Genomic DNA, 18,950 nt, shown 5'->3' with positions numbered 1-18,950 from the left:
AGGCTGGTCTTGAACTCCTGACCTCAAGCGATCCTGCCACCTCAGCCTCCCAGAGTGCTAGTATTATAGGCATGAGCCACCACACCTGGCCATGTTATTGATTTTTTAAATCCAATCCTCCCACTTTTTAAAATTTAAAACTTCTCAGAAAATTTTAAGAAGAATGTTAACATTTTGCCCTATTTGCTCTTTGTCTCTCTACATATATACACTTTTTTTTCTTTTGCTGAATCATTTGTAGGTAAATTTTTTCTTTCTTTTTTTGAGACAGAGTCTCACTTTGTTGCCCAGGCTAGAGTGAGTGCCGTGGTGTCAGCCTAGCTCACAGCACCCTCAAACTCCTGGGCTCAAGCAATCCTGCGCCATCATGCCTGGCTAATTTTTTCTCTATATATTAGTTGGCCAATTAATTTCTTTCTATTTATAGTAGAGATGGGGTCTCACTCTTGCTCAGGCTGGTTTCGAACTCCTGACCTTGAGCAATCCGCCCGCCTCGGCCTCCCAGAGAGCTAGGATTATAGGCGTGAGCCATGGCGCCTGGCCAAATTTTTTTAAACAAAGAAAAAGTAAGTCTCGGGTTTCTATACTCCAATAAGTAACAATATCTAGCTAGAATTTGATATCATTTTTATTTCATATTTGTTTATCATCTGTTTATAATAAATATAGATTTTCTATTTAACAATATACAATTTTCCTTTAGAATTTATGTTAAAAATTAATCAATTAAAAATATTAATAATTCATGGCAAAAATCGTGAAGGTGATACTTAAATGACTGAAGTTTGGAAAACGCTGATAGTTAAGAACTCAGGATCTGAAATATAAAATAGGTTTGGTTTAAACCTTTGCTCTGAAGTAAGTTGAGTGACCTTGAATAGTAACTCTGACTGCAGTTTCAGAGAAAATGGGAATAAAAATATCACCACTAGCCTGAGCACATGGCGAGACCCCATCTCTACAAAAATTTTTTAAAAATTAGCTGGGCATGGTGGTGCATGTCTGTAGTCTGAGCTACTCAGGAGGCTGAGGCAGGAGGATCACTGGGGCCCAGGAGTTTGAAGCTGCAGTGAGCTATTATGACGCCACTGCACTCTAGCCTGGACAACAGAGTGAGACTCTGTCTTAAAAAATGAATAAATAAACAAATTAAATAAATAAATAACCTATCTCCTAGAGGTGTTATGAGGACTGAATGATATAGTACACATGATGAATATAGCACATGTAAACAACAAACAGTGGTTATAACTATTATATTATTATTATTACTGATTATTAAAGAAAGAATGTTTCCTTACCTATAAAATGGGAATAAAAATACTACCTATCTCACAGAGTTATTATGAGGACTGAATGACATTATGCACAGCACATGTAAACAACGAATGGTGGTTATTACTGTTATTCAGGCAAGAATGTTTGACCATAGAGGAAGACTACAGGGGGAAAAAAAAAGGAAAGAAAGGAAAGAAAAGAAAAAAAAGAAAAGATTAGATTCAGCCAGAAATGGAGGCTGTGAGCCAATGAAAGCATGGAAACATGAAGAGTCGGATGAATATTAAAGATAGAATATGAAATAATATAATGCCACCTGAAAGATCATTCCTGATAATATTATTAATGTAAGAAATAAAAATGTTTTGCCACTTCCTGCAAGTTCACTGTGTGCCGGGTACAATGCTAATATATGGTGATTTATATAATCCTTTCATTCAACCAGACTGGCAAGGTATTATTACATTCCCCATTTTACAAGTAAGTGACAAAGCTAAGATGTGATCTTAGGTCTCTATGACACCAAAACCCATACTTTTTTCTTCAAAGTTTTCTACTGCCTCTGTGGCTTCTTTTCAATTTCCTTTGTTTTTACTCTCTTATGATGCTGAAATCCTGAAGGCTCTATTTGGGACTACTTTTCTGTATCTATAGTCTTCTTGGATGTTCCAATTAACCTCTATAGTATCAATTACCTTATATATGCTGATGATTCCCAAATTTATATTTTCAACCCAGAGTGAAAAATCTTGAGCTCCAGGTAAGCTTAGGAATGTTTCATGAGTTCTTCAAAGTCACTATGTACCACCAATCTCCTCCAGTGTTTCTTTTGTTAATGAATAGCACTACCAGTTAGTTGCTCATGCAGAAAACAGGGAGTCAATTTAATACCATTTTCAACATTCAATCACTCGGCAAGCCCTACTGATCTTATTTCCTAAATAGTTCTCAAAAACATCCATCTTTCTATTCATCTGCCACCACTCTAATTTAAGTCAACATCTCACCTGCTCTCCTATATCAGTCTTTTAATGATTCTCCCTGGATCTGCTCAAGCTTTCCTTTCTCACTTCAATTATTTTCCCAAAGATGTCAGAATGACCTTTTTGTTTGTTTGTTTTTAGAGACAATGCCTTCCTCTGTTGACCAGGATGGAGTGCAGTGGCACAATCATTGCACACTGTAACCTCAAACTCCTGAGCCCAAGCGATCCTCCTGCCTCAGGCTCCCAAGTAGCTGATTCTATATGCACATGCCCCCATAACTAATTTTAAATTTTTTAGAGAGACAGGGTCTTGCTATGCTGTTCAGGCTGGTCTCAAACTCCTGGGCTCAAGTGATTTTCCCACCTTGGCCTCCCAAAGTGCTGGGATTACAGGTGTGAGCCACTGTGCCCAGCCCAGAATAATCTTTTTGAAATACAAATATGATCATATACTCTACTGCTTTAAAATATACATTGGCTTCCTAATGCTCTTGAGAGAGAATTCAATGTAAAATATGGTTAAGGGCACACGTACTGAAGACTTAGGTTCAAATCCTAGCTTACTGTGATCTGCGAGTATCCTCACAAAGCTCCCATTTCCTCACTAGGAAAACAGAGATGCCAGCTCTTTAAAAAGCTGTTGTGAGGATTAGATAATTCAATATAAAGAGTGCAAGTTGTTATTAGCTCTGAGCCTTCCTACTGATGGTATTATTCCCTGCATGAGAACAGTGCTACTTCTCACAATCCTACTTCATGGCATCAGGTCCCTGAATTTTCCTAGATATCATTCTAAAATTCTTCTAAACCTGAAGTCAGATAAAGAAGTCACTTAGCTGCTGAAATATTCATAGCTCAGTTGGGAGAGCAATAGATTGAAGTCACCAGATTTTCCTAAACTGATGTCTTGTTTTTTTTTAATGAAGTTTGAAAGAAGCCACTAAGAGACAGACCACACTTATTTCTAAATATAGCATTAAGCTCTTAGTATGTAGTTCTTAGTACGTAGACATATAACAACAAATAGTAACTTTGTGAAAAATCAACTAAAGAGGCAAGTACCTGCATAGCTATAGGTCCCTGGGACATTTGAGAGCTGTAATTCATTCCCATCATGCCTTGCATATTAGGTTGCATGACAGAGACCATGGGAAATCCTTGTTGCTGCATTGGCATCAGGCCTGCTGAAAAACATAAAGGCATTATTAAAGTCAACCTGTTTTAAAGTTTATTTTCTTAAAACCATAAGTACCTAAATGACTTGTTACTTGGAAGGCGGTACAATGTAGTAGAAAAAGCAAAGGCTCCTGATAGACCTGAGTATGAATTCCAACACCATTGTTTACTTAACTGTGTGATCTTAAGTTACAACATTTCATCTGAAAAATGAAGATAATGTCTCTTCTATAGAATTCTTATACATATTAAAAAAGTCAACAGTATGGCCTAATTGTGGTACTTGACCTTCAAGGGGGCCCCCAATGTTCTCTGCCTCCTGGTATTCATACCTTTGTATCACCCCCTTCTACGCTGAATAGGGCTAACCAGTATAACCAACAGGATATTGTAGAAATGACAGTGTGTAACTTCCAAGGCTAGTTTTTAAAAGACACTATAGTTTCCTCCTTGTTCTCCTGGATCACTTGCTCTGGGACAAGCCACTGCCACATCACGAGAAAACTCAAGAAGTCGTATGGAGAATCCATGTGGTGAGATACTGAGGACACCTACCAAAAGGCAGCATCAATTTGCCATCGATGTGAGTAAGCCTTCTTGGAAGCAGACCTCCCAGTTCCATGAAACCTTCAGATGACTGCAGCCCTCATGGGAGGCCTTCAGCAAGAACCACCCAGGAGAGTCACTCCCAGATTCCTGACCCGTAGACACATTGTAAAAATGATAAAATACTTACTCTTTAATGTTTTGGGGTAATTTGTTATGCAGCAGCAGATAACTAACAAAATAACAATTGAGAGTATGAACTCTGCAAGCCAACTAGAAATGCCACTTATGAACTTTATGGGACCTTGTGCAATCTGCTTAACTTCTTTCTGTGCCTTGGTTTCTCATCTGGATTAATACTTAACATGCTCAAAGAAATGTTATTCTTCTTCCCTTCCCTTACATAAACAGTTAATATAACATTTACCACAAAACAGCCATCAGCATGAAAAATATATAAGGCAACGGCAGGAAACTATTGTGAAAGTATGATTTATAGTGATTAGTGTCTGCCAAACTTTTCCAAGAGCAGAGGAGAGTGAATATATATCCTTTTGGGGATTTAATAAATATTAAATGCCTACTGTATCTTAGGCACAGTTCTATATGCCAGGTATACAGCAGTGAATAAAACAAAATCCCTACCACTGGTGAGCAAATTTCATTCTAATTTTGCATTTTATCACATTATTACATCCATGTTGATTCAACTAAAAGAAGCTTTTTATCAAGTTTTCAATTTAAAAGATTAAATGTCTGGGAAGTATACTATGTTTATCTTGTAGTTTTCATGTACCTTCTAGGTTATTTATATCTAGCTTAATTTCAGAAGCATGGATATCCACATTTGTAGTAACAGCTGTTAGAGGCAGATCATTCCTTCATTCATGCAATTACTTATTCAAATATTTGAGGGCCTACTCCATGCCAGGCACACAGGAGTGAACAAAACCAGGTCTTTGCCCTCATGGAACTTACATTATAATTAGGGGACATAGATAATTAAAAAATAACTACACATCAGGTGGTGATGACAGCTAGGGCAAAAAATAAAGCAGGGCAAGGGGAAATGGAGTGGTTGCTATTTTATATAGGACAGTCAGAAAAGGTTTCACCAACAGGGTGGCATTTTAGCAAGGACCTGAGGAAATAAAGGAGCAACCCAGGCAGATATTTGGGAAGAATATTCCAGACAAAAGAACACCAAATGCAAAGACTACAAGGTGTCACAGAGAATTAGACTACACGGATTGAATATAGCCACAGTTAAGATATATTTCCTCTTATTTCTTTGAACCTAAAATTTATTTTAATGTATTTTATTTTTGAATTGGTGACTCAGATATTTGGTACAACATTTAAAGGTACAAAAGTATACACAGTGAAAAATAAGTGTTCATCTCTCCCGTCTCCTGTTCAAATACGCATGATCTTGTGGACCACCTCTGCTGTCAGTTTCTTGTATATGCTTTCAGAAATGATCCGTGAATAATTTAAAGCCTTCAAATGATCAAAAAGTCCATTCTAACATACACTGTCCAAAAAAAAAAAAAATCTCCTAACCAATTCCAAATTCCAGAAGAAAAAATATCAGGCAACCTTTTGGGATTTATTCTTGTCTGCTTCCTTCACTCCATATGTAGATTTTTACTTGAACATTTACAAAAATGCAAAATTACAAGCCATAATAATGAACACATAACTTTGTAATACCTCCTAAACAACAGATCTCAAACCATTTGATCTCAATCTGGGACACAACTACTTATGGATAGTTTGAATAATGCATAAATGAAAACATAGTGAAAAGAATACAACTGACCCTTGGAAAAATTTACCTGAAACTCAACCTCCAACACTGATTATAAATGGAGACAAAGTCAGGATGAACCAATGACCACTTGCTGTTCAGTTGCTCTTTATCTTTTATCTCTACTGGTGATCTAGGAGTCTCTGTTTCTCTAGCAAGTCTACCATAACTGGTCAACACTGGCTTTGTGAGAAGGGCCAGTTTTCAGAGGCAGACTGGTGTGGGGGAAAGAGGAGGATGTCACAGGGGAGAAGAAGTGAGCAAAAAACAGCAAGAGAAGGGCAGATACATTCCTCTTTCAAAGTTGTGTCTCAGTTGCACAACAGCTAGGGTCAAGATTATATACCTTCACTACTGTTTCTTTGAATGTCCTTAAGGGACACAGCAGTGAACAAAACAGGTCTTTGCCCCAAGGAGTCCTATGGAGAATCCATGAATTGATACTGGTGGGTTCTAGTCTGAGACCAAGAGAGAAAAGGTATATCTAATAAAGAAACTCACAGGAATAAAACTAAGACTTAAATTCTTTATTTTTTAATTTAATTTTTTGAGACTTAAATACTTTAAGCTGAATCACAATGTGATCTCTTTTATGTGCATGTTTATAATAAGATAATATCATATAAAGAAAAAATAGCTGTAAAATAAAGAGGTTCATTTATTCATTCAACAAACATCTACAGAGAACCTATTATGTCAAATCAGCATGCTGGGTGCTAGAGATACTGATGGGCAAACGACTGGCATTGCCCTTGCCCAATGGCACTAATAATGTAGCAGAAAACTAGATAGAAGGAGAAAGACATCATTAAGAGAACTACAACTCATTTCACTTTCGTCACCTATTCTTTAAATACTCTTGTGAAAGTCCCCTTCATCTCTGAGGTTAAATAGCAACCTGCCAAAATAATGTCTATGTAAGTTTAGGAGAAATAAGGAATGATCCTTATTACTCCCCAGATTTTACAATTTTTGAGAAATTTTAAGAGTAGCTGCCATATAGATTTAAGACTGTAGGATAATTGTACTCTATTTAGCAGCAATAGAACTTAATTTCTATTTACCCATTTAATCCTCAAGTTCAGAAACATGACAGTGAAAAACAAAAGTTCAAAACTTAAGCTTTTACATACCTTGAGGGGGTCTTATTCCACCTGCAACAGGAAACATGAAGCTGAAAACAGAATAAAAATACATCATAATCTTCATTATGTACAAAGATTCCAAATAAAACATCTAACTTTTTCCATGGATGAAAGAATCGTAGATAGGGCCTGGTGTTGGTTCTGCAATATTGAATTGCCCAACATCAATACATACTGAACATCCATACGAGGAACAACAATCAACATGTAAGTGCAGAAGGAAAATTTTTCAAAGGGAAGCCAGAAGACCCTGAAACTAGTCCTGGTTCTGTCACTATGTGACCTCCTTGGATTTCAATTTCCCCATCCATAAAATGAACCATAAAATGAGAGGGCTGGATTAGATTCAATTCAGTGAACATTTATTGAGTGTCTACTATAGGAAAGGATTGAAATGACTCCCAATGTTGAAGACACAGATGGAGGCAAATAACTATATCACAGGATAAAAATGTCCTAACTGCTATAAGAAAGGTCCAAAATACTAATAGAGATGAGAATAAAAAGATTAATTTTAATGAATTATACCTTGGTTAGTTTTGTGGAGGTAGCTTTTGAGCTGAATCTTAAAGGAAAATAGAGGCACACTATATAGTCTGAGCAAAAACTCTGAGGCCAGAGATGCAGGGATACTCAGAGAAATGAATTTAGGTAAAATATTAGGTACATGATTAAAAAGTAGATTGTAGAGGACATTCAAACTGTTTAATTTTATTTTGAATATATAAAATTGTCAGAAGTTTTTTTGTTGTATGGTAACATACAACATAATTTTACCATGTTAAATATTTTTAAGTGTATAATTCAGTGGCATAACTAAGGACATTCATGATACTGAGCAACCATCACCACTATCCACTTCCAGAAGTTATCCATCATCGCAATCAGAAACTCTGTACCCATTATACAGTAAGTCCCCATAATTCCTCTCCCCAGCCCTTCGCAAACACTATTCTACTTTCAGTCTGTATGCATTTGGCTATTCTAGGTACCCTGTACTAATATAAATGGAATCATACAATACTTGCCCTTTTGCAGCTGGCTTTTTTCACTTAGGCAAACATTTTCAAGGTTCATCCATATTGTAGCATGTATTAAGATTTCATTCCTTTTTATGGCTGGATAATACTCCATTGTATGTATACACCACATTTTGTTTACCCATTGATCTCTTAATGGACACTTAGGCTGTCTCTACCTTTTGGCTTTTGTTAATAGCACTGCTAAGAACATTGGTACACAAATATATTTGAGTCCCTCTTTTGACACTTTTAGGCATATATCTAGGAGAATTACTAGTAATTCCATGTTTACTTTTTTAGAAACTGACAAACTGTTTTCCACAACGTCTGTACCATTTTACATTCCCACTGACAATGCACAATGGTTCCAATTTCTCTACACCCTTGCCAACACTTGTTATTTTCTGGGTTTTTTGATAGCCTCCTAATGGGTATGAAGTGGTATCTTATTGTGGCTTTTATTTGCATTTCTCTAATGCCAGAGGTTTCTAAGTAGGAGAGTGATATGATCAGAAATGTGCTTTAGGTGGTTACTCTGGTAACAGAGAATGGCAGAGAAGACTGGAAGTAAAAAGGTAACCCATACCTATTTTTTAAAGCCATATATGTTTATTTATATGTGTTAAAAAGTCCAGGATCACCCCAGCTGTTCACAGTGATCATGGGGGAGGAAAGAGGAAATGAATAGGAGACAGTGATATTTTCCTTCTAACTTTATATACTTTTATTTTTTTTACTGTAAAGTATTACTTCCAAAATTTAAAAAATAGGTAAAAGTCGAAAAGAAAAAAGGGGAAGTGAGAGTATACAGGTGAGCTCGACCTAATTCACCCTGCATGTGCCTTGGCCCTGGCTTCCGAGGGCTTCTAATCCCAGGGAAGAGGATTAGGACTGCCCAGTACTTATGGTTTTTCTACAGGGCACTGTATATTTAGAAGGCTTCCAGCAGCAATGACTCCCATGAAGGCTGTGAGGATTAAATGAGGTAATGTATTCAAGGCACTAGGAAAGTGGCTGGCTGGTAGTAAGCCCTCAAATACTAGTAGCTTTTAGTTCTTACTGTTATTACTTAAATGGATCCTGCAGCCCAGTCCAGCAGAGCCCCCTGTACTTCCAGATTCTTCTCATTGGCACAGATTTTAAGCATTCAGGGCATGTCAGGGCTGTAACTGCACTTAATTGCCACCAAAACCACAAAAATCTTAACAACATAGCTCTTGGGAGGCCGAGGCGGGCGGATTGCTCAAGGTCAGGAGTTCAAAACCAGCCTGAGCAAGAGCGAGACCCCGTCTCTACTATAAATAGAAAGAAATTAATTGGCCAACTGACATATATATAAAAAAAAAATTAGCCGGGCATGGTGGCGCATGCCTGTAGTCCCAGCTACCCGGGAGGCTGAGGCAGAAGGATCACTCGAGCCCAGGAGTTTGAGGTTGCTGTGAGCTAGGACGCCACGGCACTCACTCTAGCCTGGGCAACAAAGCGAGACTCTGTCTCAAAAAAAAAAAAAAAAAAAAAAAAAAATCTTAACAACAGATGACAAAGGTCATAACTAAAGTATCATAGTAGGGATGGAAAAGTAGACGTGAATGAAAGATAGGCAAAAGAAATAATCAATAGGACTTGGCGGCCGGGCGCAGTGGCTCATGCCTGTAATCCTAGCACTCTGGGAGGCCAAGGCAGGCAGATTGCTCGAGGTCAGGAGTTCGAAACCAGCCTGAGCAAGAGAGAGACCCTGTCTCTACTAAAAATAGAAAGAAATTAATGGACCAACTAAAAATATATATACAAAAAATTAGCCAGGCATGGTGGCGCATGCCTGTAGTCCCAGCTACTGGGGAGGCTGAGGCAGTAGGATCGCTTGAGCCCAGGAGATCGAGGTTGCTGTGAGCTAGGCTGACACCACGGCACTCACTCTAGCCTGGGCAACAGAGTGAGACTCTGTCTCAAGAAAAAAAAAAAAAAATAGGACTTGGCAACTGCCAGGATGGGGAACAGTAGTGAAAAAGCAGAAAGAGCTGAAGATGACACTGAGACACTGTGCCTGAGCAAATGCAAGGATGGTCATGCTGGTCACTGAAGGAAGACAGGAACCCAATGAGTAGCAGGGAGAAAAGCAGTAGGAATGTGTTCATGAGAAGCAATCTAGCACGCAATCAGAAAAGTAACTCAAACTCAGGAAAAAGATCTGGATAAATCTACTAGGTCCTTTTTAAATAAAAGTAAAAAAAAATTAATCTCTGTTTACAGATGAAATAGTCAAGGAACTGTGTACATCTAGTAAGAAGACCACTAAGAACAATCTTGGAGAACTGTTGCAGTGAAAACTGAGAAGGGAATGGGCACTGAGAACCAAGGGAGTGATTTATAACTCAGTTGTAACTGAGGAAGGACCAAATTTTGAGAAGTAGTTACCAGTGTCTAATGCTGTAGAAAAGCTGGTCAGAATGAGTATTAAGAAATAAATTATTGCTTTTGAAAATGGTGATCTTTGAGTAAGCAGTTTCAACAGAGGAAGAGACCTACAGGAAGAAAGAAAGATTTAGGAAACAAAAAATACACTCAGTGATTAATAAAACATGTTTTTGAGGAAATGAGATTAACACAGCAAGGTAGCAAAAGGTGTCTCCTTTGAAAAGGAAGTGGAACTCCCTTCTCTGAGGCTGGAAAGAAAAAGGGACAAATCAAGGAAGAAAACTTAGTGGGAAAAGACTCTTGTGGAGGAGTCAATGATCTGAACTGAAAGTTTCTAGATAGTCTTTAGAAAGTCTAGTGAAATCTAGGAATTGTATGCCAAATTTATGTGTTCTTGCATTTGAAACAGAATATGTTTGTTTCATGTTTCCTTGTTTCCCTGAAGGGCCTCCCCAAGTATGGAATTAAAGGAAAATCCTTAGTCCCTTAGGGGGAAGTTCTGGGCGCCTAGCTAGCCCTGAAAAGTGAATGGAAATGACAACGGTTCTCCAAGCAAGACAGAGTCACAAGGCCTCTTGGTTCCCTATGGAAACTAAAAGGTGTTGTGTTAGTCCATTTTGCACTGATAAAAAGGAACACCTGAAACTGGGTAATTTATAAAAAGAACTGGCTGATTTGGCTCACAGTTCTGCAGACTAGATGTAACAGTGGAAGAGAGTCTTAACTACCAGTAGCTCCATTTTGCTTTGAGCCCCTGTGTAATACCATGTTTCCCTGAAAATAAGACCTATTCATAAAATAAGCCCTAGCAGGATTTCTAAGCATTTGCACAATATAAGCCCTACTCCGAAAATAAGACCTAATGATGGGCATGGCTACTCAGTGCATCAGCACAACCCATGCAAGTCGTCACGGAGCGGTAAAGAAGACAAGCAGCCCTTCTCATCTGCCCCATCGTGACAGCCACTATCCCAAAGGTGACCGGAAAGGTGCGGGCAGCCCCACCACCAAGGTCGGCTCCCCCTGTCGGGTCCCGGCCATCCTGTGCGTGCTGCAAGCCAAGGCTTTGAGGGGAAAATAACACATTCCCTGAAAATAAGCCCTAGTGTGTCTTCTTGAGGAAAAATAAATATAAGACCCTGTCTTATTTTTGGGGAAACACAGTAGCCTTTGGGTTAAACGCTTCTGCTTAGCTCTGCATGTAGGCTAGAAGAAAGATGAGAACCATCCCTTTCCTAAAACTAACTCCCAGGGAGATAAGCAAAGTATACACAGAAGCAATGATACTATGTTAAAGATTTATAAATGGAACACACGTGTGACCTGACCTATGACCTCCAAAGTTAACTGACCAAGAGCGGTTTTACAACCTCCTCAGACCCTCACTGATACCTAGATGTCTGCAGTCCTCCATTACCTCTTGCAATGCTGCCCCCTGCCCAACTCCCAACATAAAAAGGAGCCTAAAGTTCAAACTAACTTAAGATGGTTCTTTGGGACATTAATCTGCCATCTTCTCAGTTTGCTGGCTCTCCAAATAATATTCGCTTTCCTTGCCCCAACACTTTGTTTCTCAAGTTTGTTCTGCAGTGAGTGGTACAAGCTTGGATTCAGTTATATATACAAGAAGCATGGTCCCAGAATCTGCTTCTGGTGAGGGCTTCAGGGAAGTAGAAGTAGAAGGTGAAGGCAGAGTAGGTGAGTCACATGGCAAAAGTAGGAGCAAGGGGGGGAGGTGTCACACTCCTTAAACAACCAGGTCTAGCATAAACTAATAGAGTGAGAACTCATTCATCACCACAGAGAGGGCACCAAGCCATTCATGAGGGATTCGCCCTCCCATGACCCAGGCCCCTCCCACCAGGGCCCACCTCCAGTACTGGGAATCAAATTTCAAAATGAGATTTGGAGGAGCCAAACATCCAAACCATATCAGATGGCTTCATAACTTGTGTTGAGTTGTTTTTCAGATGGAAAATGAGGATAACAGGGAACTGAGGAATTGAACTCTGATGGCCTAACAAGCTGTTTTTTTCCCTAAATCCCTCCCTTAAGGGCTAGGAATAGTCACACTCATCGTAATATTCCTCTCTGCTAATCCAAGAACCCCTGAGTCTACCAATGACCTGTAGGCCCCCACTTCAGGGCATCTTGCCTTTCCAGGTCAGGCCAATGTATCATATAGCTTCCATGTATTGATTTACAATTTTGCCTGCCTGAAATGTACCCCTGGCCTTTAAAAACCCTAGCTTGTATGCCATTGAGGAATTTGGGTCTTAAGCATTAGCTGCCTGTTCTCACTGCATGGCACCATACAACTGAAATGCCTCTTTCTCCTGCTGCAACTCTCGGCTTGAGTGTCTGGCTCAGCTGCCCCAAGTAAGCAGACCCTAGTTTGGTTCGATAACCTATTTTTTTCCATTACACCATCCCCACTCCCCAGGAAAAATGCTAAAAACCAAACTTTAGAGTCTAGCTCTAAAATGTTTTAATTTTCAAAGAATTTTGTAAGGTGGTTTAGAGAGTTCTAGTTGAACATCTGTTTGGTTGTGTGTATATATTACAGTCTTTAGAGGTTCTGGATCAGAGGCAAATTCTGCTGCTGACAAGCAGGCCTGCACTCAAAGACAGGCCTGAAGAGTGAACAGCTGTTCTGAACTGCACACAAGATGTAGTAGCTAAGTAATGTGTTAACTGGACAAAAGGTTTACATTACAAGTTGAAATCTGGTAGTACCTTGGAGATATTGTGGGTCTGGTTCCAGATCACCACAATAAAGTGAATATTACAGTAAAATGAGTCACATGAATGTTTTGGTTTCCTAGTGCACATAAATGTTTACACTACCTTGTAGTCTATTAGGCGTGCAACAGCATTATGTTTTAAAAAAGGTACATGCCTTAATTAAAAAATACTTTGTTGTTAACAAATGCTAATCATCACCTGAGCCTTCAGCATGTAGCATCCGTTTGCTAGTGGAGGGTCTTTTGCCTCCATGCTTATGGTTGCTGACTGATCAGGGTGGTAGTTGTGGCAATTTGTTAAAATAAGGCATCAATAAAGTTTGTCATGTAGATTGACTCTTTCACAAAAAGATTTCTCTGTAGCATGCAATGCAGTTTGATAACATCTTACGCATAGTAGAACTTCTTTCAAAACTAGAGTTAATCCTCTCAAATCCTGCCACTGCTTTACCAACTAAGTTTATGGAATATTCTAAATCCTTTGTTGTCATTTCAACAATGTTCACAGCATCTTCACCAGGAGGAGATTCCATCTCAAGAAACCACTTCCTTTGCTCATCCATAAGAAACAATTCCTCATCTGTTCAAGTTTTATCTTGAGATTGTAGCAATTCAGTCACATCTTCAAGCTCTACTGCTTAGTTCTCTTGCCATTTCCACCACATCTGCAATTACTTACTTCACTGAAGTCTTGAACCCTTCAAAGTCATCCATGAAGACTAGAAGCAACCTCTTCCAAACTCTCATTAATGTTAATATTTTGATATTATCCCATGAATCATGAATGTTCTTAATGGCATCTAGAATGGTGAATCCTTTCCAGAAGGTTTTCCCCATCTGGGGAATCACTATCCTATGGCAGCTAAAGCTTTATGAAATGTATTTCTTAAATAATAGAGTTCAAAGTGGAAATTACTGCTTGATCCATGGACTAAAGAATGGATATTGTGTTAGCAGGCATGAAAACAACATAACCTCTTTAAACATCTCCATCAGAGCTCTTGGCTGACAAAGTGCATTGTCAATGATCAGTAATATTTTGAAAGGAATCTTTTTTCCTGGGGTCTCAACAATCGATTTAAAATATTTAGTAAATCATGCTGTCAACAGATGTCCTATTATCCAGGCTTTGTTTTTCCATTTATAGAGCACAGACAGAGCAGACTTAGCATAATTCTTAAGGGTCCAAGGATTTTAGGAATGCTAAGTGACCGCAGGCTTCAACTTAAAGTCACCAGCTGCATTAGTCTCCCTAACAAGAGAGTCAGCCTGTCCTTTGAAGCTTTAAAGTCAAGCATTGAGTTCTCTCTAGCTGTGAAAGTCCTAGATGGCATCTTCTTGCAACAGAAGGCTATTTTTGTTTACATTGAAAATCTATTTTGTGAAGCCACCTTCATCAGTTATCTTAGCTAGATCTTATGGATAACTTGCTATAGCCTCTCCACCAGCACTTCCTGTTTCACCTTATACTTTTGTATCATAGAGACTGGTTCTTTCCTTAAACTTCATAAACCAACTTCTGCTAGCTTCCACCTTTTCTTCTACAGCTTCCTCACCACTCTCTTAGCCTTCAAAGAATTGAAGAATTATGATCTTGCTCTTAATTAGGCTTTGGCTTAAGGGAATGCTTGGCTTAGTTTGATCTTCTATTCAGATCATTAAAACTTTCTCCCTATCAGTAAAAAGACTGTTTCACTTTCTTATCATTCTTGTGTTCACTAGAATAGCACTTTTAATTTCCTTCAAGAACTTTTCCTTTGCATTCACAACTTGGCTGTTTGGTGCAAGAGGCCTAGCTTTTGGCCACTCTCAGTTTTCAACATGATTAATGACTAAGTTTAATGATTTCAGCTTTTGATTTGAAGTGAGAGATGTGTAATTCTTCCTTTCACTATAGCACTCAGAGGCCATTGTAGGGCTATTAATTGGCCTTATTTCAATATTGTTTTGTGACAGAATAGGGAGGCCCAAGGAGAGGGAGACAGATGGGGGAACAGCCAGTGGCAGAATGGTCAGAACACATAAAATACTTATCAATTAAGTTTGTGGTCTTACATGGGTGGGGTTCCTGGTACCCAAAATTAATTACAACATCAAAGATCACTAGTCAAAGATTATCATAACAGATAATAATGAAAAAGTTTGAAATATTGCAAGAACTACTCAAATGAGACAGAGACATGAAATAAGCACATGCTGCTGGAAAAATGGCACCGTGCTCAGTGCAAGATTGCCACAAATCATCAATTTATTAAAAAAGCAATGTTTGTGAAGCATGATAAAATGAGGTATGACTGTACTCAGTTTTTAAAAACATTATTTATATACTAAGCTGGACAAATTTAGGAGCAATGAATGCATTTAAGTAATCAACCAGTCAAGATTTTTAAAAATCAGCCTTAAAGATTTAACACATTAACTGCCACATGAGTTGTATTTAACTCACGCTAGTTTTGAGCCTGGGGCCTGGTGAAGCATATGTAACGCACATGTCTCTTCACTTTGGGAGCCAGGTGAACTATTTTTGAAGTTGCAGATTACTCATGCACAGAAAATAATTCCAAATTTTTCATTAAATTAGAAAAGATTGTTTTGTTTTATAAGTTTTTATTCTATTTTTGTAATAAAACACTGTGGCCCCAAGGAAAAAACAATTTTGTTTTTCAAATGTGGCAATGTGTTAACAGTATGGCTTTGTAAAAACTGGAAACTTGTGTTATATTTTCTTTTTTCCAGCTCTGCCATAAAATAACTGCGAAGTTCCGTGCAATCATCCTTAATCCCCTGGCCATGCAATCCCCTTAATACCCTGTCCTCTGTCAAATGAGGACACAGAACCAAGTTTGCCAAGGTCCCAACTAAGTAAACCACACAGACAAGAACACAGGGTATAAATGTACAAGTTACTTTGAAAACAAAACCAACAAAATAAAAAATCAACACTACAGACAAACATGATTTACTGTAGTAAAACTTTAGCAACCCAAACTGCTTAGTGACCTATGTACCATTCACGAGTCTCTAAAATATTCAGATAATACCAATCAACCTGCTTAAAGACTGGTTAGACAGGTAGCTAAGTCACTGGTAAGACAGCTGAAGCTTGGCAAAAAACTGGGTAGCAAGATGACCAACAATTTGATTTCAAAGGTAAAACCACTAAGTCTTGTATTACTGATGTTTCAGTATGAAAGCAGATCTATCTGTGAGCTCTACTTATCACATGCCTGTCTCATCCATGCCTCCTTCTCAGTTACTTTTGCTACTAACCTAGATTTGCTACTGGCCTTGGCTTCTCAGGCCCAGACTCCTATATAAAGACTTCTAATGGATCTTTCCACCTCCAGACTTCTAATTCATCTCAGGCAGCACAGGTGAGATGTATCGTCCTAAACAACCATTATTATACGGTCCTTTAGAAAGATGACTCCTAGAGTTAAAACCATGAATTTTCTTAGTTTGAACTCAAGGCCCTCTCTAGTTTTGGCACGACTTTCTTAGTTTTATATCACAAAATTCTTCTCCTTACTTAGTGCCACAATCTGGCACTGCAGGTATGTTGTTCCCGTAGTGTTCACTAGGCCTTCCCATTTCTATGACAATCTCTTGACTTCTTCCTCAGTTGCCTAGCTGAAATATCATTTTTTTGCCTTCAATATACCTGCAATCCACAAATATTTACAGAATGTTTTCTATATGCAAAAATGTCCTAAAAGCAGTGGAACATGAGGAAGCCCATAGAAGAGCAGGAAAATATGGACAAGCTGACAAATGATAATATCCCAGAAGGATGGGACCTCTTTGTTCTTCTTCACTTTGTACCAGTTACTTTGTGCATTCTCCTAGGATGGGGGCCATGTCTTGGATATCTTTTTAATTCATTATAGTGCATTAAGAACAGTACCTTACTTATATAGGCATTCAATAACTACCAGTTGCATGATTACAGACTAATACAGATCTTTCAACTTTTTCTTCTGCCTTACTTGATTAAAAAAATTATACATCTCATCTCTTGGGGAAATTTTTCCTTTATACAACTCTACCGTTTATTCTAAAGAAGCCCATTCATGATACCAATCAAACAGGCTAATGTTAAATCTGGAAAATGCCATTGCGTTTTGCTTAGTTTCTTGGAATAGGGAGAAGCATGCATGAAATATGGTTAGTTATAGTTCATGGATTTTCTCCATTTAAATGAGGGAATGGTCCACTCAACTTTCTGCACCTGAGGCCTTCCCCACACAAAAACATGTTTTTAAAAAGTAAACAAAAAAATTGGGCCTAGAATATCAAATTCTTTTCAAGTTTCTATTTTCCTAGAACTAGGTGCCATGATTAATCATATACTTGACCAAATTGATGCCACTCAGGAACATTTTAGAAACTGTTATCATGTATAGAAAAGAAACAGAGGAGAGATTACGTTTTTTTTCTTCTCCAGCTAGAAAATGACTTATACCAAATATTTATGGAAAACTCTAATGAAGCAGAACAAAAGAGAAAGTGAAAATTTTAAATCTAAAGTCAAAGATATACAGAGGAAATGGAAAATGGGGCTGCACAGAGGTGGTTTATTGAATGGCAACTGCTCTTATTTCCTAGCATATATATAAGCAAGCACTTGCAAGAGGTGATAACTTAAAAGATCTTACACTTCTGTAGTGTTCAAAACTAAAATTGCATATCAAAAAACTAACACTTCATTTTATGAAGATAATTTAGGACACTGAAAATAAAAGGCTAATTTTACCTCCAAATGTGTGTAGGCTAATAAAACAAAATCAGACTAGGTCACTTCTATAAAAAAGTGGTGTGAAAACTTTCTGGAATAAAATATTTCCTTAAATGATAATGAACTGGTCAAGTTGCAAGTGTACATCTCCCTTACCATTCAGGGTATAGGAACCACGGGCAGTTATTAGCTCAAATATGACAGAGGGCAAATTTGTTTAAGAGCTCAGTAAAAGTCTGGAAGCTTTATTCTAATATATGCGAAACTGCTGTTTAACAGTGGATTTTTTTTTTTGTTGCTTTAAAATGCCCTTTTAACAGGTCTCAAGAGTTACACCTACAAGCCAAGAGCTCTATCTCAAGGCAATTACTAATTCAAAGGCCTTCAGATTTTCCTGCTGTATGTCATGTGTTAACAAAATAATAAAGAGGAGGACTCTAAAAGGGGCAAACACAAATCCTACACACACATCTTGGAAACAGTTCCTCCAGGTTTGTGAGGGGATTTTTCAGAGCCTTCCCTGCAACATCTCTTGTGAAGCTCAGAAAGCCCTGGGAAAGGGGAACTTGGTCGCTTCAGATGCAGTCAGGACTACAAAAGAGGGGTCCGGGTTCCCCGTTTAGCCAGCCCCGCCGAGCGGACACTCCCCTGCTCCTTCTCCCCTCTCCGAGCCGGGGCTCGCGCCCGCTCCCCGTTGAACCCCAGGCAGCCGGTGCGCCGAGCCTGAAACACAGGCGTCGGGCGCCCAGGCTCCAGCTGCTCCCGGGAAGACGACCCTTCTCCCGCAGCCCAGTGCCAAGGAAGAGGGTCGGAGCTGGTGAAAACCGCCATAACTGCCAAGCACCCCTAGCCGCTGCGGAGACCAGCCCTGCGTCGGCGGTGGAGGTCAGGGGGTCCCACAGGGCTCCCACCCGGCTCTTCACGCTCACCTGCCTCCCCCGGCGGCCCCCGCGCCAGCTCCCGCGGCCCCGACGCCGCCAGATCCCGTTCCCGGCCGCAGCGCCATCTTACTCCTGGCCTGCCGCCGCCGCCGCCACCTTATCAGCAGCTGTCAGCAGAAGACAGCCACTTCCGGGGCAAACGCCAGGCCCCAC

The 18,950-nt window shown here is 39.1% G+C and overlaps 1 protein-coding gene across 14 annotated transcripts in view; it reads right to left on the bottom strand.

Moving 5' to 3' along the window:
• SYNRG (synergin gamma) overlaps positions 1 to 18,950 on the bottom strand; it is a 91,551-nt gene extending 72,601 nt beyond the window's left edge. For 11 of the 14 annotated variants that reach the window (XR_012913057.1, XM_012781046.3, XM_012781204.3 and 8 more), the window contains exons 1-3: positions 18,786 to 18,950; positions 6,929 to 6,969; positions 3,326 to 3,447 (exon numbers count right to left, since the gene is read on the bottom strand). Coding sequence is in view for 13 of the 14 variants with exons in the window: in XM_012781046.3 (XP_012636500.1) it covers positions 3,326 to 3,447; positions 6,929 to 6,969; positions 18,786 to 18,862 (240 nt within the window). In the remaining variant the exon portion in view is untranslated. The remainder of the gene's footprint in view (positions 1 to 3,325; positions 3,448 to 6,928; positions 6,970 to 18,785) is intronic. The other 3 variants (XM_012781124.3, XM_075994380.1, XM_012781480.3) reach the window with 1 other exon arrangement.

This window comes from Microcebus murinus, chromosome 18, assembly GCF_040939455.1.
Source record: "Microcebus murinus isolate Inina chromosome 18, M.murinus_Inina_mat1.0, whole genome shotgun sequence".
In the NCBI taxonomy this organism is placed as follows: Eukaryota; Metazoa; Chordata; class Mammalia; order Primates; family Cheirogaleidae; genus Microcebus; species Microcebus murinus.
The sequence above is the reverse complement of the archived record's forward strand: the minus strand, read 5'-3'. Positions and strand labels throughout refer to the sequence as shown.